We start from the raw sequence: 23,356 nt of genomic DNA on the forward strand, positions 1-23,356 counted from the left end.
AACAAAACAAAAACATGGAGAGGATTGCTTGTTTTCATTTCTTTAATATTCTTTAAGTTCTATATATGTTTATACTTACTAGGAGCACCAGTGAAGAATTGAAGCACCAACGTGATGACACGTTATCTAACCAACCTAATGTTGATTTTTTTTTTTTTTAACGTTTATTCACTTTTTGATAGATACAGAGCGTGTGTGGGGGAGGGACAGAGAGAGAGGGAGACACAGAATCTGAAGCAAGCTCCAGGCTCTGAACTGACAGCACAGAGCCCGACGCGGGGCTCGAACTCACGGACCGTGAGATCATGACCTGAGCTGAAGTTGGACACTCAACTGACTGAGCCACCCAGGAGCCCCTGTTGATTTTTAAAATTGGCAGTAATATCCTATGATTGTGTAGTATAAAGCACTGACTACAAAATTTGCTTGTGCTTTAGACTAAGCCATTTTTCTGCCCCATCTTGAACTTACTGAATCAAACTTACTGAAGAATATGGTACTTAGAAATTTTGTATTTTAATTAACTTTCCCTAGCCCCTAAATGTTATATGACTAGAGATAGATGAAATAAGTTCGGCAAAGTGTTGAGATTATTTGTTTGTTTGTTTCTTAAGTTGATTTTATTTTGAGAGAGTGGGAGGGGCACCGAAAGAGAGGGAGAGAGAGAAAGAAGCCCAAGCAGGCTTTGCACTGTCAGCACACAGTCCGATGTGGGGCTCAAACTCACGAACTGTGAGATCATGACCTGAGGCAAAATCAGTAGTTGGACACTTGACTGAGCCACCCAGGCGTGCCAAGTGTGGAAATTATTTAATATTACACTGTGTGTTAACTAACTGGAATTTAAGTAAAAACTTTTAAAAATGTTGAAATTATTAATAATTTCTTAATTACTTGGTAATTGCTATATGGGGATTCATTATACCATTATTTTCCTGTATATGCATACAGTTTTCCATTATAGAATATTTTTAAAAAATTACCAGCTTGCATGTAGCAGCCTGAAACCAGTTTTGACTGTTATTTGGGAGCCACTGTTGTCATTTGGATTCACAATCCCCAGACACATTTACTGAGGATCCAGTGGTAAACCAATTATTGTACAAAGTCCTATGTTTGAGATACTTTGACTAGAGGCTAATATGCCACATGATTAAGGGTAATTAATTGGGACCCCTCATTACTGGCAGACATGGGGAGAGGAAGTGTGTGTAGTTACTTAACTGTCATTATCCAAACTAGTGAATATTTATCAGAACATCAAGTGAAATGATAAACATATTCTCTTTCCTGGAATCATAGAAAAGAGAGAAATAATTTGAATTGGAGGCTAGTATGTCTTTCTTAGATATCTCTTCCTACAGATTTCCAAAGATTTCACCAAAAATTAATAAACTCAGCAGAACTGGGCTTTTAGTACTGATAGATAAAATTTGAGTCATTGAGAAATTAGTTATTCATTAGCTGACTTTTAAGAGTTTTGTTAAGAAGTCTTATTCATATCTTATTACCATTTTTGTATTCGTCATTTTGTATTTTAATTGCCTTTAATATTCATTGTCTCTGGATAAGGAAGGACTGTAATGTGATGGTGGCATTTTACATATTACATGTTGTGGTTCTTTCTAATCTAGAGACTCATGAATATTAGGCATTCCTACTACTTTAGGATTTCGTAGGCTCAAAGTATCTCCCCCCAAATATTTATTGCTACAAACAGAAAGATATTAACTTTATAGTGGAGACAACCAGGTCACACCTATTAACCAAGTAACCAAGGTTGACATCACAAGTAATAGGACATTGACATCATAAACCCCTTGGTGTGTCTTCTCACTGAGAAGGACACATCATCGTTCTCTGGTGTTCTTACCAAAATGCAAAACCTCATTCCAAACATAGGAAAAAAATTAGTCAAAGGAACTATTATAGATTGGAAGAAACTAAGGAGAAGTAACAACTAAATGTGGGATCCTAGTAAGAAAAATATTGTTTTTAATTGGTGAAATTTGTATGCAGTCTGTTGTTTAATTACTAGTTGTGTGACAATGTTAATTTTCTGATTTTGATAACTGATAGTTATGTAAGATATTAACATTAAGGGAAGCTGAGTGAGGGATATAGGAATTTTCTCTACTATTTTTGCGATTTTTCTTTAATTCTAAAATTAGTTCTAAATAAAAAGGGTGCTGTTTGCTTGTTTTTTTTTTTTAAAGAGAGAATGTGAGCTGGGGTAAGGGGCAGAAGGAGGGAGAGAGAATCTTAAGCAGGCTCCATATTCAATGCAGAGCCCAGTGTAGAGCTCGAAGCAGAGCTTGATCCCACAACCTTGGGATCATGACCTGAGCTGAAAACAAGAGTCAGACTTTCAACAGACTGAGTCACCCAGGCACCTCTAAATAAAGAGTTTTTAAGAATCAACACAAACTAGAACAAAACTATTTGCACTACATGTACTAAAGACTAATTTTTCATATACATCAGTAGGAAAACATAGACATAGATAAAAATGTGCAGAGGATATAAACAAGAACTTATGGTAAAATAAATATAACCAATAACTGTATGAAAATGTACAACCATTTGCATAGTTCAAGAAATACAAGTCTGAGTTTTTTACTTTTTAGAAGTTAACTATTAAAAGGTATAACATCCTGTCACTCTCACATATAGCATCTGAATTGTCTAAGTCTGTATATACCTTTTAGAAAATAAGTTTTTTTCTTCTGTTAGAAACTTACCCTATACCACTTATAGCAGTGAGTTCATTGTGGTAGTGTTTCTAATAGGAAAAAATGGCCCAGCAGTAGTGTAGCTGGTTAAATAAATAATGAGATATCTATTTATAATGGATTTCATATAACATTGAGCAAGATAGATCTGTATTAGCTCTGGGAAGAGTTCCAGGTTATACAATTAACTGAAAAGTGAGATACAGAACATGTATATGTTATGAACGCATTTGCGTAGTTTTTCTAAGTATGTAGGTATATGCATAAAAATTACTTTTGGAAGGAAAAAAGAACCTTAGAAGTGTCTTTGTTGGGAAGGAGAGACCTGGACTTTATGGATGGGGGAAGATTACTTTTTATTTTATACTTTTTTCTTAAATCTCATTTTAAAAAATCAGATACATGTATTATTTAAAAAATAAAATTGCAGCACAGAAACAAACACTCAGATCACTGGAACAGAACACAGAACCTACAAAAGGACCCACAAACATATGGCCAACTAATCTTTGACAAAGCAGGAAAGAATATCCAATGGAATAAGACAATCTCTTCAGCAAATGGTGCTGGGAAAACTGGACAGCGACATGCAGAAAAATGAACTGGATCACTTTCTTACACCAAATACAAAAATACACTCAAAATGGATGAAAGACCTAAACCTAAGACAGGAAGCTATCAAAATCCTAGAGGAGAGAAAGCAGGCAAAAACCTCTTTGACCTCGGCCACAGCATCTTCTTACTCAACATGTCTCTGGAGATAAGGGAAACCAAAATAAAAATGAACTACTGGGACCTCATCACAATAAAGAGCTTCTGCACAGTGATGGAAACAATCAAGAAAACTAAAAGGCAACCAATGGAATGGGAGAAGGTATTTGCAAACAACATATCAGATAAAGGGTTGGTATCCAAAATTTATAAAGAACTTATCAAACTCAACACCCAAAAAACAAACAATCCAGTGAAGAAATGGGCAAAAGACATGAACAGACACTTCTCCGAAGAAGACATCTAGATGGCCAACTGACACATGATAAAATGCTCAACATCCCTCATCATCTCGGAAATTTAAATCAAACCACAGTGAGATACAACCTCACACCCATCAGAATGGCTAACATTAACAACTCAGGCAACAACAGATGTTTGCGAGGATGTGGAGAAAGAGGATCTCTTAGGATCTCTTTTGCATTGCTGGTGGGAATGCAAGCTGATACAGCCACTCTGGAAAACAGTATGGGGGTTCCTCAAACAATTAAAAATAGAACTACCCAAAAAAAAAAAATAGAACTACCCTACGACCCAGCAATTACACTACTAGGTATTTATCCAAGGGGTTATAGGTATGCTGTTTCAAAGGCACACATGCACCCCAATGTTTATAGCAGCGCTATTAACAATGCCAAAGTATGAAAGAGCCCAAATGTTCATCGATGGATGAATGGATAAAGAAGATGTGGTGTGTGTGTGTGTGTGTGTGTGTATACATATATATATGTGTATATATATATATATATGTATATGTATATATACAATGGAGTATTACTCGGCGATCAAAAAGAATGAAATCTTGCCATTTGCAACTATGTGGATAGAACTGGAGGGTATTATGCTAAGTGAAATTAGAGAAAGACAAAAACTATATGACTTCATTCATATGAGGACTTTAAGACAGATGAACATAAAGGAAGGGAAGCAAAAATAATATAAAAAAAGGGAGGGGGACAAAACAAAAGACTCTTAAATATAGAGAGCAAACAGAGGGTTGCTGGAAAGATTGTGGGAGGGGGATGGGCTAAATGGGTAAGGGGCTTAAGGAATCTACTCCTGAAATCTTTGTTGCACCGTGTGCTAAGTTGTATGTAAATTATGAAAAATAAATAATTTATTAGATAAAAAAATAAAATTGCAGGGGCACCTAGGTAGCTCAGTTGAGCGTCTGACTCTTGATTTCAGCTCAGGTCATGATCCCAGTGTTGTGGGATTGAGCCCCATGTCTAGCTCGGCAGAGCGTGGAGCCTGCTTTAGATTCTCTCTCTCTCTCCCTCTGTCCCACTCATAGCGCTCACTCTCTCTCTCTCAAAAATTATAAAAAATAAAGTAACAATTTTATAAAAGTAATAAAGTTTACACTTTTGAACTTTATTGTAAACTGTTTTTTACCTTAAGTTTGCATTACTTAATAATATTATTGCCAACTGCATTATTGAACACTTTACTTATTTATTAATTTTTTAAAGATGGTTTTATTTTATTTTTGAGAGAGAGAGGGAGGGGGAGAGAGAGAGGGAGACACAGAATCCAAAGCAGGCTCCAGGCTCTGAGCTGTCAGCACAGAGCCCAATGCTGGGTTTGAACCCACAAACTGTGAGATCATGACCTGAGCTGAAGTCTGACACTTAACCAACTGAGCCATCCAGGTACCCCTTGAGCACTTTTTATGCATCATCATAATTCATTTATTTATCATAGTTAATTAATTTTTATAATTTCTTGTGAAATATGAAAGCTACATTTCCTAATAAGAATTTTGGCAAATGAGCTTGTGCATCACTGGTTAGTGTTCACTACCTCATAATGCTTGTTAAAAACTGCAGAGGCTTCACCCTGGGCTCTTGTCTAGCAAATGTGGGATGATGCCCAGGAGTTTGTATTTTAAAAGAGTTCCTGAGATTATTTTGATTACAGCTTTAAAACACAACTTTACATCATCATATTTTTGTTACTATAGACTTATTTTCTATAAATATGATGTTAGAAATTACCCTGCTGGTATCTAGAGTCAATTTTCATTAATTGTTTTTTAAAGACAATATTTTGAATTACTTATTTAATCTTACTTGTGGCTTATTAGAAAACACCTGTCTACCAACAGGACATAATTTACGAAATCCTTTTTCTTTTCCTTGTAGTTGATCACAGCCGAGTTAAGTTGACTTTAAAGACTCCTTCTCAAGATTCAGACTATATCAATGCAAATTTTATTAAGGTATGTATTAACTTCAAATGGTGTTTCTCTGCCCTACTTAATGTCTTCCTGCATAATAGTTTTATAAAAATTTTTTAAATTTCCTAAATACCAAGAGCAAAAAAAAAAGGAAGAAAACGAAGAAAAATAAAATCACACTTTTATGTGATTTCCTTTTTTTTTAAATTTTATTTTTTATTTTTTAAAATTTACATCCAAATTAGTTAGCATATAGTGCAACAATGATTTCAGGAGTAGATTCCTTAGTGCCCCTTACCCATTTAGCCCATCCCCCCTCCCACAACCCTTCCACTAACCCTCAGTTTCTTCTCCATATTTATGAGTCTCTTCTGTTTTGTCCCCCTCAATGTTTTTATATTATTTTTGTTTCCCTTCCCTTATGTTCATCGGTTTTGTCTCTTAAAGTCCTCATACGAGTTAAATCATATGATTTTTGTTTTCTCTGACTGACTCATTTCACTTAGTATAATACCCTCCAGTTCCATCCACATAGTTGCAAATGGCAAGATTTCATTCTTTTTGATTGCCGAGTAATACTCCATTGTACGTGTATAAACACACCACATCACATATGTGATTTCCTTCTAACCTTACTCATAAAGTTAGAGTTTTGCTCAGTTTCATGAAAGTTGAGATGGTTTTCTATTTTGTTTCTTTTTTTTTTTACATTTAAAGCTTATAAACAGTTTACTGGTTACTAAATTATCTTCTCCATTGTCCCTTTGACAAAGTTTATGTACACAAATGTACAGAAATGCACATACATGGTTGTTCCCTGTTGTTGAACTATATAGGTTGTTTCCAATTTTTCTTGTTGGTAATATTGCAGTGAACATTGTTATTCTTTTGAATCATTTCTTAGGATAAATTATCAGGGCTAGATAGAATTACTGGGTAATACTGATTTAAAATTACAGAATATAAACTTAGATGAAAACCTTTTGGCAACTGTTTCAAGTGGCAATACAAGTGAATATAAGATTAAATACAGTCTTATAAAAATAGAGATGAAGGCAAACCATTAGACTCTTAAATACAGAGAACAAACTGAGGGTTGCTAGTGGAGGGTCAGGGTTGGAGGGGATGGACTAAATGGGTGATGGGCATTAAGGAGGGCACTTGTTGGGATTAGCACAGGGTGTTAGGTAAGTGATGAACCACTAAATTCTACTCCTGAAATCATTATTACACTATATGTTAACTAACTTGGATTTAAATAAAATTTAAAAAAGATTAAATACAATCCTTATGTAGAGAACCTTTTTTAGATACTCTTAGGTGAAAAGTAGTCATGTTCATACATAGCTGTCAATAGACCAGTGCAAACTACTACTTGAGGTGCTTGGGTCATGATCTCACAGTTTGGTGTGTTCATGAGTTTGAGCCCTGTGTTGGGCTCTGTGCTAACAGTGTGGAGCCTGCTTGGAATTCTCTCTCTGCCCCTCCCCCCCCCCAAATAAATAAACTTAAAAAAAATGCAAAATGCTACTTGATTAAATAAAAGACTACTTTTTTCCATTAGCTGTTCTTTGTTTTTGAATGACAGTATAATAATTACTTATTTTATATTTGGTATTTATAGATATAAAAAATATTTTGTTGATCAAAATATTATGGTGGTACAAGGTATATGGTAATATTAATATTACCTGTGTCAACAATAAACTGTCATGGTTTAAAATAAAAACTTTTTTCCCCCCAAAAAATTAGTTTTATTAAAATTATGGCAAAACCCAAAACTAATCTGTAGGTGGTTTGCTGTTTCAGATGTTGTTATGTTGATACTGTTTTGTAAGGACATTTGTTAAAAGTTCTAGCTTTTCAGGGCCCCTGGCTGGCTCAGTCGGTGGAACATCTGACTCTTGATCTCAGGATTGTAAGTTCAAGCCCCATGTTGAGTGTAGAGGTTACTTAAATATAAAATATTTAAAAACAAAAAAAGTTGTAGTTTTTAATTCCACTTAGTAACACTGATTTATCGTGTGATTCAACTATGTGCTGCTTTAGTATTTTAGTCCACTGTTTTATTTGGTATATTCCCAGGTTTGTTGTTAGATATATATATAATAGGCACACAATAAATCTTTTAAATTGAGTAGATAATTGAAGGTATCTATGGACGAATGTGGCTAAGAAGGAACTATTAGGTAGTTTTACTCTTGTTTTTAGAATCAAAGCATGCTTTTTATGTTTCTGTACAGTTAGCTTTATGGACTATGTATTGGGGTATTAGGCACTTTTTGAAGAGACAGGTAAATAATAATTTGTAAATTAGCATAAAGCAGTTTAATTATTAATTCTGTGTGTCAGGTCTAATACATACATAAAAATAGTACTTCACAAAAAGCTGAAATGAATTGAATATATTTTGTCATGCTTTTATGTGCTAAAATTATTTGGAAATACTTCCAGTGAAAAGAGGAGTATTACTAAGAAAATTTAAACATTAAAATTTAGGTAAGGAAATATTTTTGGTAACTATAATAAATATGAAATTTACTTTTAACCATTTTAGGGTGTTTATGGGCCAAAAGCGTATGTGGCAACCCAAGGACCGTTAGCAAATACAGTAATAGATTTTTGGAGGATGATATGGGAGTACAATGTTGTAGTAAGTAATTTACTTTTCATAATCTATTTTGAGAAGTATTACATGTAATGACATAAGATGTTTTACTGAATATGGAATGAGAAGACCTTCTAGCCATAAGGATATGTTACTTATTGCTAATGTTTACTAAAAAGACAGAAACTGAAGTCTAGGATGTCTCATTCAACACTGACAAGTTAGTCAAAATATTTTAAGAAGAGTGTGATAATACTTTCTTTTCTAAAGTCAGCAACTAATAAGACAGCTACCAACTAAGATGGATTTATATAGATGGATAGAGGGATAGCTATGTGATAGAACAAATACGGTGAAATGTTAAATGGTAGACTACAGATGGTGGCTATACAGTATTTACCGTAAAATTATTTCAACTTCGCTATATGTTTGAAACATTGTCAAATGTTGGGATGGGGAAGCAAATCCAGTAACATTTATGTTTAAAGACAGTATTAAATGCATTAAACCTTCAGATAATTTTATTAAATATGTTTAAAATATTTCATGGTGCTTTTTGGTTGGGTAAGTAAATACCCTAAAAGTGATATTTTAATATAATTTCAAGTCGGAGGTAGATCTATAAAAGTCCTAAAATTTAATTCATATATAATGCTAATTGAAGCCAATTTAATTTGTTGCTATATAGTTATCCCTTGTTTGGAAGGTGTGATTTTGGGGCACCTGGGTGGTTCAGTCGGTTAAGCATCTGACTTTGGCTCAGGTCATGATCTCATGGTTTGTGAGTTCAAGCCTCATGTCGGGCATTGTGCTGACAGCTCAGAGCCTGGAGCCTGCTTCAGATTCTGAGTCTCCTTCTCTCTCTGCCCCTCCCCAACTCGTGCTATCTGTCTCTCCTTCTCTCATAAATAAACAAACTTCAGGGGCGCTTGGGTGGCTTGGTCGGTTAAGCATCCGACTTCGGCTCACGTCATGATCTCATGGTTTGTGAGTTCGAGCCCCGCGTCGGGCTCTGTGCTGACAGCTCAGAGCCTGGAGCCTGTTTCAGATTCTGTGTTTCCCTCTCTCTCTGCCCTCCCCTGTTCATGCTCTGTCTCTCTCTGTCTCAAAAATAAATAAACGTTAAAAAAAAAAAAAAACTTAAACAAACTTCAAAAAAAAAAATAGAAGGTGTGATTTTGAACATTGCTTTAATGCCTACTTTTAATGTTAAAACTACTTAATTTTGATGGGTGCCTGGGTGGCTCAGTCAGTTAAATGCCCAACTTCAGCTCAAGTTATGATCTCATGCTCCATGGGTTCGAGCCCCACGTTGGGCTCTGTGCTGACGGCTTAGAGCCTGGAGGCTGCTTCAGATTTGTGTCTCCCTCTCTCTCTGCCCCTCCCCTACTCACGTTCTGTCTGTCTCTCTCTCTCAAAGATAAATAAACACTAAAAAAAAAATTTAAAAACCTACTTATTTTGACAGGCCAGGTATAATTTTGTTCGGAATAAAAGGTAATTCTTGGAATTTGTATTTTATTTAAAAAAGTAAAATTGTGTTTAGCTGATACATTCTTCATCTCATCCCATCCCCCACTTCTTTTTAGATCATTGTAATGGCCTGTCGAGAATTTGAGATGGGAAGGGTATGTATACCTGTTAACACTTAAAATAACTGTGGAGTGTCCGTTTCATCATTTCTAGGGATATATGTTCCTGGTCCTTTATTATATTCTAAGTAGATACTTCTTTTTTGTGTTCTGCCATTGGTTTTATTTGATACAAGGAACATAATAATCTCTAAAAGGCACATAAACCTTTTTTTTTACATTTTTACATTTCATTTTATGATACACTTAACAGATACCATATTATTACTTAGTCTTCAGATGTTTAATGGTGTTGTAAGTAGAATATTATTTATGGACTGAAATAGAGACGTAATTTAAAACAGGAATAAAATTGAGCAAATGAAAATGAGTTCAATAAAATAATTTTTATTAATTATCATCAGGTTACAGCTTGAATATTCTGATTTCTGTCAGATAATACCACTACATTTTTTTGTTTTTGTTCATACTATCTTCAGAAGGAAAGAGAACAAAATTCTTAATATGAAGTTTTCAACATGGGTGTTTTTTATACTGTGTCCAAGTGAAATTAGTTTTAAAACCATTGTGATCCCCTCCAGCATCAATTCCAAAGACTTCAATGTTGGAGGTGCTAATATATTTACAGAGAATAAATATTAAGTAAAACTTAAGTGTGGTCTTCTATAATTATGACACGTACATCAAACTCAGAAAACAAATTATGTGGTGATTTGAATTTTCCTTATACTAATATGGTACATGAGTTAAAGTAAACTTTTTTTTAATCTGATGTCAGTTTCTGTGTTTTCTGGGAAGGGCAAGAAGCTGAATAATTGGGCACAAAATATTTGTAAAAGTTCAAGAAAAATTCTATCATATGGATTAACTTACTTCTTTTTGTTTGAATAACAGAAAAAATGTGAACGCTATTGGCCTTTGTATGGAGAAGAACCTATAACATTTGCACCATTTAAAATTTCTTGTGTAAGTACCTATTTATATACATATTATTTAATCAGAAATTTGGGATGCTAGACTGAAGAATATAATATGGAATGAACCTAGTTTTACATAAGCCAAGCATTCAGTATTTCCACATAAATCTGTACTTAATTATAATAAATGTTAATAATAATGTTTGTTTTTATACAGCTTTAAATTTAACTTTGAAAATGACTTCATAAATGTGTAATTTCCTAGTAACTTATTATGTTAATTTAGTGTTAGTCTTTGTATATAAGCTGATGATAAGTGTTACATATATAAGAGTAAACAGGGGCGCCTGGGTGGCTCAGTCAGTTAAGCATCTGACTTCTTATCAGGTCATGATCTCACGGTTCATGGGTTGAAGCCCTTTGTCGGGCTCTGCGCTCATAGCTCAGAGCTTGGAGCCTTTTTTGGATTCTGTGTCTCCATCTCTGCCCCTCCCCTGCTCTCTTTGTCTCTCTCTCTCTCTCTCAAAAATGAACATTAATTAAAAAAGTAAACAGTAACTTAACTGTCCTTTGAGTGATCTATTTTTTAACTTTTCAGTTCATTTATTTACTTTGAGAGGGAGAGGGTGTGGGAGGGGCAGAGAGAGGGAGAAAGAGAGAAGCCCAAGTAGACTCCACATGGTCAGCACAGAGCCCGATGTAGGGCTTGAACTCACCAACCAGGAGACCATGACCCTAGCCAAAACTAAGAGTTGGACGCTTAAGTGACTGAGCCACCCAGGCACCCCTTGAGTGCTCTATTTGAATACTGGTATAAAGGTGGGGCAACTGGCTGGCTCAGTCAGTGAACCACGTCTTAATCTCAGGCTTGTGAGTTCAAGCCCCATGTTGGGTGTAGAGATTACTTAAAAGTAAGATCTTAAAAAGAAAAAAGAAAAATTGGTGTAAAGTAGTTTCAAACTGAAATGGGAAGGACCCTTGATGACTGAAGTATAGTTTTGTGTGATAATCTTTCATACGTTCGTTATGCTATCCAGAATTGTTATAATTATATACAAAGATGGGTTTGAGAACTGCTATCCTAGAAGGAAAGATTGATCCTATATGGCAGATAATTTATTATGAAACTTAAAACATATACCTAATATGTTAACTCTGGAAATGAGTTAATAAATTTAAGATCTAAAACACAGCAGAAATCTAAGTAAATGAATTTAAAGGAAAAAGAATGAAGGGAAACATTTTTTAAAAAGGAAGTAAAATATACGTGAACTTTAGAATAGAACCAACAATTTGCTTTTTGGTTACACCCAATGGCATCTTTCTTAATCACCTGAAAGAAATATGTTGTCTTATTTACTCATACTCAAAGACCATGACTGAACATAGATGAGAATTAAATAACTTCCCTGTATTGGTTAGGGTTTCCCAGAGAAATAGAACCAGTAGGATATGCATATATACAGAGAAAAAGATTTATTATATGGAACTGGCTCACAGGATCATGGAAGCTGGCAAGTCCAAAATCTGTAGGGTGGTCAGCCAGGCTGCAGACTCAGGAGAGTTGTGCTTTAGATCTAGTCTGGAGGCCAAGAGAGCTAAAAGGTAGGCAAGGCGGAGACCCAGAAGAGCTGATATTCAGTTCTAGTGTAAAGACAGTCTGCTGTAGAACTGAAGAGCCATCCTTGCCCATGAAAGTAGGCTAGTGGAGAATTTCACTCGGGCGAGGTTGGTCTTTTTGTTCTGTTCAGGCCCTAACTGGATGGAGGGCCACCCATACATACTATAGAGGGCAGTCTGCTTTACTCAGAGTCCACTGATTTAAATGTTAATCTCACCCAAAGACACTTTTACAGGAACACAAGGAATAATGTTTGACCAAACATCTAGGCGCTCTGTGACCCAGCCACATTGACACATGGAATTAACTGTTACATTCTCCAACTGAGAATTGCTGGTTTGTAACTATGTTTTCCATGGTTAAGTAAAATATAATTTCTGTGATTTTATTTTCACTGGTGAGTTCAAGAAGTCCATGGTTTTATGAATTATTTCTACTTAATGACTTTTAAATTCCATACAAAGTTTATTGCTTTCTAGGTTGCTCTACTGTAGAAAGGACTTGAGGTGTGTGGACAGTCTGCTTTATAAATACAATGCGATTTTTGTAATGTTAACTATAACACATAGTTGAACTGCCTGGATTTAATAAGCAGCCAGTATTCTTAAGTCCTGGTTAGAATTAACTGTTTGTGGATTAAATATAATTTTAAATCCTACTGCATGTCATGTTATTTGGAATGGATAAAAACCAATACATACCACATTATGTATTTCTGTGAGAGAACACCTCCCCTCTCACCAATCTATAAAGTATTCTACAATATTATGCCCTTGAACTGTTCAGGAAATCTATTTTCTGTGCAATGTAGTTGTGTTGAACATTTGTAAGTTTGAATACAATAAGATATCTGTACTAAATGTTACAATTCAAGTGAAAATGTATAGTGCTTAACATTCAACAGCTAAATGAGTTGAAATTTTTGAAGAGTTGGGGATCAAGAATAGTAAACAACATTTAAAATAATGAGTAGAGGAGGGTCTCAGTTAGTTAAACATCCTTCTCCTGATTTTGGCTCAGGTCATGACCTCACAGTTAGTATGTCTGAGCTCCACATTGGGCTCTGCAGTGTCAGCATGGAGCCTGTTTGGGATTCTCTCTCTTCCTCTCTCTGCCCCTCCCCTGCTCGCGCATGCATATTTTCTCTCACTCTCTTGCTCTTTCTCAAAAATAAATAAATAAAAATTAAAAGACTTTAATGAGTAAAGAAATGGATTATAATTTGGAAAACTATGACCTTTTTTGGATGACTTTTCAGAGTGAACGAAATGATAATTTAATCATCTTTTGAATAAGTTTGATTTGATTAGCGATAGCTGGTTTGATTTGTCAATATTGGGACTGATCCATACTGAAGAAGCAAATTTCTTCTTTCAAGATTTCAGATGGAAAGTAATTTGTATGTCTTGTGGTTGTTTCCAGCAACTCAGGACTTGTTATTACTGATGTAAATAAAAATCAAGTTTGTAATTAGAAAGCAAGCTGGTGAAAATAACCATAGTACATGACTTGACTTCTTGACAATCAGTTTTTGAGACTGAGAAAAGACAGTATCAGGAGCACTTTTGATTTGGGGATGAGAAAGAGGGTAAAGTGTTGGGACACGGAGGACTAGCCAGGAGGAACTTGGTTGCATGTCGCTGCATGTAACCACTTAGACCAGACGTGGGCACGCTATGCATAGGTCAGTCTAGTCTACTGCCTGTTTTGTAAATAAAGATTTACTAGAATATTGCCTTGCCCATTAATTTACCTGTTTGCCCATCAGAACAGCAAAGTTGAGTAGACAAATCAGTGACTTTTAGAATGGTTGTTTTTGTAATTACTAGATATATTTGGAATTTCAAAGGTTAATTTTATATTGTAGACTTTAAATACGTGGTTTTTGTTTGTTTTGGTGTGTGGATGTTTTGGTTTCAATGTTCTCACTGACTCACTTTTCCTGTATTTAGGAAGCTGAACAAGCAAGAACAGACTACTTCATTAGGACACTCTTACTTGAATTTCAAAATGTAAGTATTTTCCATTTAGAGACCGTTTCTAAGGAAATTTTTGAAGAGAAGGTATATAAATTGCATGCTATCTGGTCTTACATAGTTAACTAAAATAATTAGCAAATTTCCTTATGTAAAATAGTGAAGAAAATCAAAGTGTAATTTTTATTTAGTGTCTTGAGCCTTGAGCTTATCAAATTAAAGTAATATAAATCTTGACTTACTTAAAACAATTTTCCCTAAATTAAATTTATTGTATCTATTTGCCATAAATATTTTTTTCTCTATTACATTAAGCAGATTATAGCATTCTTTCCAAATTATTTACCCACTTTTGCTAGTTTACAACTTTTTAGACATAGATGAACCACCATCAAAGCTAAATCTTCATTTTGATATATATTGCTTTCACTTGAGGCCCTTGACTTCTGTGTTTCAGAACTATATAAAATGATAATTGCTTGGGGCGGCTGGGTGGCTGAGTCAGTTAAGCATTCGCCTCTTGATTTGGGCTCAGATCATGATCTTGCAGTTCATAAGAATGAGCCCCTGCGTTGGGTTCTACACTGACAATGTGGAGCCTGCTTGGGATTCTCTCTCTCCCTCTGTCTCAAAATAAATAAATAAACGTTAAAAAAAAATGATAAATGATAATTTTTCTAGGAAATCAAAAATTTGATGGACATTAGAAAATGCTATCAGCTTCTTCCAAGATCTCTGTATTTTTATTATCTTAATTTTTCAAGCCATTATGAACAATTAAGCATGGCCATCAAGTGCACAGTTGTTCCTCAACTGGTACATTTGAAACACACTTCCACAGCCTACCTTCCTTTTTACAAGTAGACATGGTTCCAGCACTCCATACTTTGAGAACCACTCATCTAAAATAAGGAAGTGGGTTTGGCATTGGACAAGTTTGTTTCTAATTTTCTTTTTCAGTTTAAATATCCTATTAGTTTTCTAATTACAATAGATTCAAACACTGTGCTTATGGTATATTGCTCATCCCTTTACTGTGGATTACCAAATAATATACATAGTGTTAGAGTTAACATGCATGCTCTGGAGATAAGAGTGCCTGAGTTCAGATCCTACATTTGTCACTTGCTGTGAAACATTAGGCACGTTATGTAATCTTTCTGTCTCAGTTTCCTTACCTATAAATCGTGGATACTATTAACAGTACCTTCCTCATAAAATTACATGGGGAATAAATAAATTGTTACATGTGAAGCCCTTAGATTAAGACTTGATGTATGATAGTCAATAAATATAGCCTATCATTTACTTTTTTAGGGCAGTGTTAAATACCACATAAAAACTTCAGAAATGACAGTAAAGTCAGATGTGCAGCTTTTCTGCATGCTTTAAAATTTGTAATGTCTTTTTATAATTGTTGAATTTCTGTTTTTTCTTGAAGGAATCTCGTAGGCTGTATCAGTTTCATTACGTGAACTGGCCAGATCATGATGTTCCCTCATCGTTTGATTCCATTCTGGACATGATAAGCTTAATGAGGAAATACCAAGAACATGAAGATGTGCCTATTTGTATTCATTGCAGGTACAAAAAATTTTTCCAAATATTTAAGTACTTTGGAATATAAGTGGCATTATTATATGGGTGATGTATGGTATTTTGAAACCTAATTTTTGGAATTACCAAATGAGATAGATCATTATATGGGTTTCCAAATAGTAAAAGCTGTCTGAATCAGAGTTTTTCTTCTCTGAATTTTTATTTTACATTAGATTCTTCTAAAACACTTAGAATCCTACTACTTATTTCATAAAACTGCTATCAGTTTATCTCTTGAAGTGACTTTATCTGTATTCACATTTGTTATAAAGAGTAAATGAAATTTCCCAGACTCAGAAATTTACAGGTTAATTAAATAGTTCAAAGGTTTTTTTTTTTTTTGTTTTTTTTTTAGTGTAGACAGAACACCAAAGGTAGTTTTTCTTATCCAGTAGGTCTGATTGTAATGCCTATTAGTGTGTTGAAAAGGCTGCTGTGGGCCAGAAAAGGGACTTGCTGATGGGACATGTGGGAATCAATTAACAACTTGGTTAATTAAAAAAATATTTTTCTATAGTTAATTCAGTGGTTAGCTGACCATTCAGTTAAGTAGTTGAGTGTTTAAGAAGAAAAAAAAGTCCATTTAATTGTAGAAATTAAATTTGACTTGATTTCTTACAAGTTAGTTGAAATTATTTCTTGTGCTGTCATCGTTGCCCAGTGTATACAGCTCATGAATCCAATTTGATGTGAAGGTTTTCCTTTAAAAAAATAAATACACCATTTAATATTTTAATAGTCAAAATAGTATGTTAACTGTAGTGACTTAGAAAACAGACATAAGAAAGAAAGAAAGAAAGAAAGAAAGAAAGAAAGAAAGAAAGAAAGAAAGAAAGAAAGAAAGAAAGAAAGAAAGAAAGAAAGAAAGAAAGAAAGAAAGAAAGAAAGAAAGAAAGAAAGAAAACACATACATAAAAGCAAGGAAATCACAATTCCAGTTGAGGTGAATTTCCTTTCCATGTATGTGCTGTATTTGTTACAGAATGTTTCTCCATGTAATTTGTCATGTACATTTTTCTAAATCATATAACTATTCTCTCTACAATTCATTATGACTGTGCTCTACTTTATATTTAACCTCCATTCCTTTATTATGCCCACCCCCATCCTTTTTCATGTATTTTAAACAGTAGTTTAAATGTCCACATGGCTAGTCTTCATGGCAAAATCTTTGAGCATATCGGTAATTACTTCATTAAGATAGATCTCTATAAATGAGATTTCTAAGTCAAAGGGCATGAACATTTTTATGCTTTTAATACATATTTTATATTCTGTTATCCATAAAGTTGATGCTAATTATAATTAGCTAGTTTGTGGGAGTGCCTATTTTCCTATATTCTTCCCAGTACTATTAATTTTTTGTTTGTTTGATTTAATGCCTGTATGACAGGCAAGATTTTTGTTCATTTTTTTTGTCTTGGTAGTTTATATTCTTTTGTGAATTTATTTGTATACTTTGCCAATTGTTTTAAAGCAGGCATTCATCTCTTAGTTATGTGATAAATTCTTTACATATCTTTATATATTGAGATTGTTAGCTCTTAGTCATGTTGTAAGTAGCATGGTTTTTCATGGTTTTTATTCTGCTTATATTTTGCCACACATAAGTTTCAAATTGTTATGTAGTCAGAGTTGTGAGTCTTCATTTATGATTTCTGTCCATTGAGATATGCTTAGAAAAAGTCCATCTGTAACAGTAGTGCATAAACTACCCTTTTAGCACTTCTGTAGGTTTTTTTATAAACATATTTTTAATCTATCTGGAATTTTTTTAATAATTAAGGTATGAGGTAAGAATCTAGCTTTTGCTGTTGTTAGGCTCACTTTCCCTCTACCATTTATTGAATGGTCTAATCTTTCCCGTTTCATGGGAGAATCCACCACTATGTAATACCTACATATACTCAGATCTGTTTCTAAATTTTGTATTGTGTTTCATCAGTCTGGTTGTGTGTATCTTTGTAAGGTTACACTTTTAACCATAAAGTTTTAAATATATGTCATTTAGCCCCTAGTAATTCTTAACTTAAAATTCTAGAAATATTTTGCTATGAAGAATTGATAAATGTATCAACAGTTAAAAATTAGTATTATTGATGTCTTTTAAGAGCTTTTTAAAAATCATACTAAGTTGTTTATAAATTTACTTTATCAGGAATTTTCACATGACATGTTTGACAAACTACTGATATTTCTAAAGGTTTCAAAATTTAAATGCTGCCTAACTTTTTTCCTGCCTAAAAATGATTCTGGTGATGTTAGTAATGTCTTTAATTACTCAGAGTGATTCTCAGTCCTAAGATGCATGTCTCCTGTCTCCCTCTAGTTGAGAATCAATTGCTGTAAAGTACTCTTGTCATGTTTTAAAATGTAAAAACCTGCAGAATTTTACTTACGTTCTCCAGGTTCTGTTAGTTCCGTAGAAGATGAAAGTACATCACTGGCCTTTTGTTATTTTGGTCACTTTGTTCTTTTGTTGAAATCACTGCTGGAGTTCAAACCAGTTTCTAGGGCTTGTATTCTTCGTCTTTCCTATACCTTTTGCAGATTGAAATGATGTGTTGTTTCTTCCTCTACTGTAAGGCATCAGAACCATGTTGGACATAAAATAAAATTATCTCTGTGAGTTATTATGTTAGCTAGACAAGATTTTCTGAGTTAGAATTAGACTTACAAAATGAAGGCTGCTGGGTCATCTGTGAATCACATAGGTAATTTTTGAATCTTGGAAGTTCCCCAAATTTAATAAAAACCAGGTATAAATGCTAATGTTAAAGATGTTAAGTTGTAGTCTGTTTACTAAAATGGTAGAATTTTGTCATATTTCTAAATGATTTTTTTGCTTCTGAAAACTAACATGTTCATCCACATTTAGTTTCTAATTCTTTTATAACAAAAATGAAATTGTTCTTTCAAACTTTACAGTGCAGGCTGTGGAAGAACAGGTGCCATTTGTGCCATAGATTATACATGGAATTTACTAAAAGCTGGGGTAAGAATAATTTTTATATAGCATTATGTCCAATTGATCTATTATTATTTTCAAACTTAATGATTAATTTCTGTAAATTATAGATTGTGTTGTTATACATGTTGCTTTTTTAGAAGTAGCTTTACTATGTAAGAAATAAAGGTAATGGAACTGAAAAAGGAAGGCATAAATGATGCATATTACCTTGAGATAATGCACAGGGCAGAAAGGTAGACATGTTGCCTCCTGGTTGATCTATGTGAATTGATACCTACATTAAGAGTGTAAACTCTGCGTTGACTTTTCCAAATACAGAATCTTCATTGCCTTTTATATTCTAGGTATAAATGTAACCAATTTTATAAATATTTATGCCTAAGTGGATACACAGTATAGTGGTTAAGGATGCTGACTCTGGAGCCAAATTGCCCAGATTAAAATTCCTGCTCTGTCATTTACTAGCTTTGGGATTTTGGTCAAATTACTTCATTCATTGTGCCTCCATGTTTTCAACTGAAAAATGGGGTCATAATATTAATAACTCATAAGGAATAAGTTAACCTTTCTAAAATTCTTTAGAACTGTGGGTGTCTTGGGACACCTGGGTAGCTCAGTTGGTTAAGCGTCAGACTTTAGCTCAGGTCATGATCTCAGGGTTCGTGAATTAAAGCCCCGCATCAGGCTTTCTGCTGTCAGCACAGAGCCTGCTTTAGATCCTCTGTTCCCCTCTCTGCCCGACCCCCGCTTGTGCTCTCTCTCTCTCAAAAATAAACAAACAAATAAAAAAGAACGTGGGTGTCCTGTAGTACGTGCTCATTTCAGTGTTAGTTTTCATTACAATTGCTGTTACTGTTTTACTACCACTACTCATTCTGAGAAACTGTGTTTAATACTTTGGAGGATATACAGGTAAATAAAACACAGCCCTTATTACAGATTTGAAAAACTTAAGTTGTCCCTATTGTATGTAGATTTGGTTCCTTTGCTGGTTCTATAGTATGTTCATTTTCTATGCATTAGGGAGAGGTTTTTAATTCTTTATAGCTTTTTAAAAAATTATTTTTGGGAGCCTGTCTGGGTGGCTCAGTCAGTTAAGCCTCCAACTTTGGCTCAGGTCAGGATCTCATGGTTCATGGGTTCAAGCGCCGTGTCGGGCTCTGCTGACAGCTCAGAGCCTGAAGCCTGCTTCAGATTCTCTCTCTCTCTCTCTCTCTCTCTCTCTCTCAGTCTCTCTTTCTCTCTCTCTCTCTCTTTCTCTCTCTCTCTCCACCTGCTCCTTCCCTGCTGGTTCTCGGTCTCTGTCTCTCAAAAATAAATAAATGTTAAAAAAATTTTTTTGTATTGTTTTTTTAAGTAAATGCTGTACCCAACATGGGGCTTGAACTTAGAACCCCAAGATCAAGGGTTGTATGTTCCATCAACTAAGCCAGACCCCCCCCCCCCCCCAAATTTTTTTAAATTTTATATTTTAGGTAATCTCTATACCCAACATGGGGCTTGAACTCACAACCTTGAGATCAAGAGTCACATACTCCACTGATTGAGCCAGCCAGGCACCCCCCTTTATAGCTTTATAGTGTATGTTTCTGTGAATATTTCCATCTGTATCTTGTATAAAATAGGATTAATAAAATATTTAGGTTTTTTTTCCTTCTTTCTGCCCTCTATTCTTTCTCTTTTTCCTCCTGCCTTCTTTCCATTTTAAACTCTTGCTTAGGGAATATTTAAATTTAAAATTTTCCTCAAAAGCTGTCTAGGATTAAATTTTATTTTTGTATTCCTCAAAAATTGTAATCATCTCCTGATAGTCGAAATGAAGATTTTTAAATGAACAAAATTTAACTAGGATTCTAACCCATTTTAACATAAAAGTGAAAGATTAAAATTGAGATGGAAACAGGCATATAGATAAATGCCAGTAAGCAAAATAAATAACTGGTCATCTCAGAAGTTGTGTATTTTGAACATAGTCCTCATTTGACTGTGTTTGGCTTAACATAGGGTAAATCTTCTGTCTTAGGTTAGGACTTGATGTAAAAATCTTCTGATGTTATATAAAGACTCTCAAGCAGTAAGCCTGGGAATTTTTTTTTTTAGTTTTTTTTTTTTTTTAATGTTTATTCATTTTTGAGAGACAGAGTGTAAGTGGGGCAGAGAGAGAGGGAGACACAGAATCTGAAGCAGGTTCCAGGGTTTGGGCTGTCAGCTCAGAGCCCGACGCAGGGCTTGAACCCAGGAACTGTGAGATCATGGCCTGAGCTGAAGTCAGATGCTTAACCAACTGAGCCACTCAGGCGCCCCATGCCTGGGAATCATTTTTAATTCTTTTTCCTTATCACTTCAAAATATTCTTGGTGATTACCAAGTTCTAATAGTTCTACCTCAGAAATGTGCCTCAAATCTGCTTTTTTAAAACTCCTTCAGTAAACTACTACCAGTTTGTCCCCTTTTCAGACTCTTGTCCTCCATGCTGCAAAAGTAGACTGTATATCAAATCTCCTCATGTCTGTGCTACCTATTATAGTTCTAATTCCAGGTGTACCAAGAATTGTCTGGGATATTTCAGTCTCCAGAGACACAGCTGAGGGATCTGTATTTTTACCAAATTTCTTAGCTGGTCCTTATGTAGCCAGCACAGGGAACAGTGGCCTGTAGAATGAGTTCAAATTTTATTGTTTACAGTCTGATCCCAGGTAGCCTTACCTTCTTTCCTCCTTGAATACTTCTCCTTCTTTCACTTTTAGGCTATCTCCACATCAAGCTTCTCAATTCCTGAAATAGAGTATATATTTAATCTGCTGTGCTTATGTATATTTCCTTCACTTTTCATTCCACACACCAATCAGAGTTAGTTACAGCATTTTTATTCCCACTGAACTATGATTTTGCCTTGGCTGGATATTTATTTGTTCACATATCTCACCAGCTTGACTGCCGAGGGTCAAGATTAGCTTTGTATCCACAATGCCAAGAAGAGTTGTCTGAAGGATGGTAGGTAGTTCTCAGTACATGTTTTCACTCATCCAGTATGTATATAAGGTCTGTTTGAAAAGTTGAAGGTCTATATGAAAGAGAGTTGATGTATTAAATTCTTTGTTTCAGAAAATACCAGAGGAATTCAATGTATTTAATTTAATACAAGAAATGAGAACACAAAGGCATTCTGCAGTACAAACTAAGGTATAGTTTTTTGTTTTACTTTTATAAACTGTATTTTTATAAATGTCTTCTTGTTTTGTTTTTTGTTTTTTAACATCTTTTCCCTTGTTTAATATTTCATCTCCATAATAGGAGCAGTATGAGCTTGTTCACAGAGCAATTGCCCAACTGTTTGAAAAACAGCTACAACTGTATGAAATTCATGGAGCCCAGAAAATTGCTGATGGAGTGGTAGGTGTTCTTGGCCTATTAAATTTAGAAAACTTTTCTTTATATTTTTCAGCTTTCTTTTTTTAGGGTAATCTCTACACCCAGCATAGGCTCAAACTTAGAAACTCCGAGATCAAGAGTTGCATGCTCTATGGACTGAGCCATCCAGGTGCCCCAAAAACTTTTACTTTTTAACCAAGATGTAATGCTTAGCTTTTTAATTGTCATCTTGTGTTTTATCTAACATAATATCCATGACAATTATTTTCATTTTTTTGTTAACTCCTTTCCTTCTTCCTATTTGAATCTCTCTATTGTAATGGATATTTATGGACTCCATAACCAGCTAAATAATTTTCTGTAGAATATAGCTAGGAAAGTTGATCTTATATCAAAAATCATTACTGTTTCAAGTATAAATTACTTTTAAGAAGTTAACTAGGGGCACCTGGGTGGCTCAGTCACTTGCATGTCCGACTCTTGATTTTGGCTCAGGTCATGATCCCAGGGTTGTGGAATCAAGCCCTATGTCAGGTTCTGCAATGAGCATGGAGCCTACTTAAGAACCTCAGTGTCTGTCTGTCTCTCTCTCTCTGCCTCTCTCTCCCTCTGTCCTTCTCTCTTTCCCTCTGCCCCTCTCTCCCACTCATGCTCTAAAAAATAAAAATAAAAAAATTTTTAAATTAACTATTGTTCTCCTTTTCTACCCCCACCTAAGTAATTATAAGTTGATTCTACATGAATTGTATTTTGTTCTTGGTCATAATATATAGTTTTATAGTTAATTTTGTACAGGCTTTTTAATGAAGTAGAATTGGAGTGCTACAATTAAGTCCCTTTTTGGCATGTGTTTATTCGATGTCATTTTAGCTTTTTTTTTTAAACCTAAATATTAAAGTTTTATTTTTTTATTTTTTTTAATTTTTAATTTTTATTTTTCTAATATATGAAATTTATTGTCAAATTGGTTTCCATACAACACCCAGTGCTCATCCCAAAAGATGACCTCTTCAATGCC

At 34.4% G+C, this 23,356-nt stretch overlaps 1 protein-coding gene across 6 annotated transcripts in view; it reads left to right on the forward strand.

Moving 5' to 3' along the window:
- Positions 1 to 23,356, forward strand: part of PTPN12 (protein tyrosine phosphatase non-receptor type 12) — a 102,476-nt gene that overhangs the window by 48,501 nt on the left and 30,619 nt on the right. For 3 of the 6 annotated variants that reach the window (XM_042965125.1, XM_042965114.1, XM_042965110.1), the window contains exons 3-11: positions 5,648 to 5,724; positions 8,240 to 8,335; positions 9,880 to 9,918; positions 10,777 to 10,848; positions 14,373 to 14,432; positions 15,838 to 15,980; positions 18,924 to 18,990; positions 22,072 to 22,149; positions 22,261 to 22,359. In XM_042965125.1, the coding sequence (XP_042821059.1) occupies positions 5,648 to 5,724; positions 8,240 to 8,335; positions 9,880 to 9,918; positions 10,777 to 10,848; positions 14,373 to 14,432; positions 15,838 to 15,980; positions 18,924 to 18,990; positions 22,072 to 22,149; positions 22,261 to 22,359 (731 nt within the window). Of the gene's footprint in view, positions 1 to 840; positions 1,978 to 3,616; positions 3,636 to 4,019; positions 4,057 to 5,647; positions 5,725 to 8,239; positions 8,336 to 9,879; positions 9,919 to 10,776; positions 10,849 to 14,372; positions 14,433 to 15,837; positions 15,981 to 18,923; positions 18,991 to 22,071; positions 22,150 to 22,260; positions 22,360 to 23,356 lie in introns of those variants that run through there. The other 3 variants (XM_042965118.1, XM_042965143.1, XM_042965134.1) reach the window with 3 other exon arrangements.

The sequence above is a fragment of the Panthera tigris genome, chromosome A2 (genome assembly GCF_018350195.1).
Source record: "Panthera tigris isolate Pti1 chromosome A2, P.tigris_Pti1_mat1.1, whole genome shotgun sequence".
Lineage (NCBI taxonomy): Eukaryota > Metazoa > Chordata > Mammalia > Carnivora > Felidae > Panthera > Panthera tigris.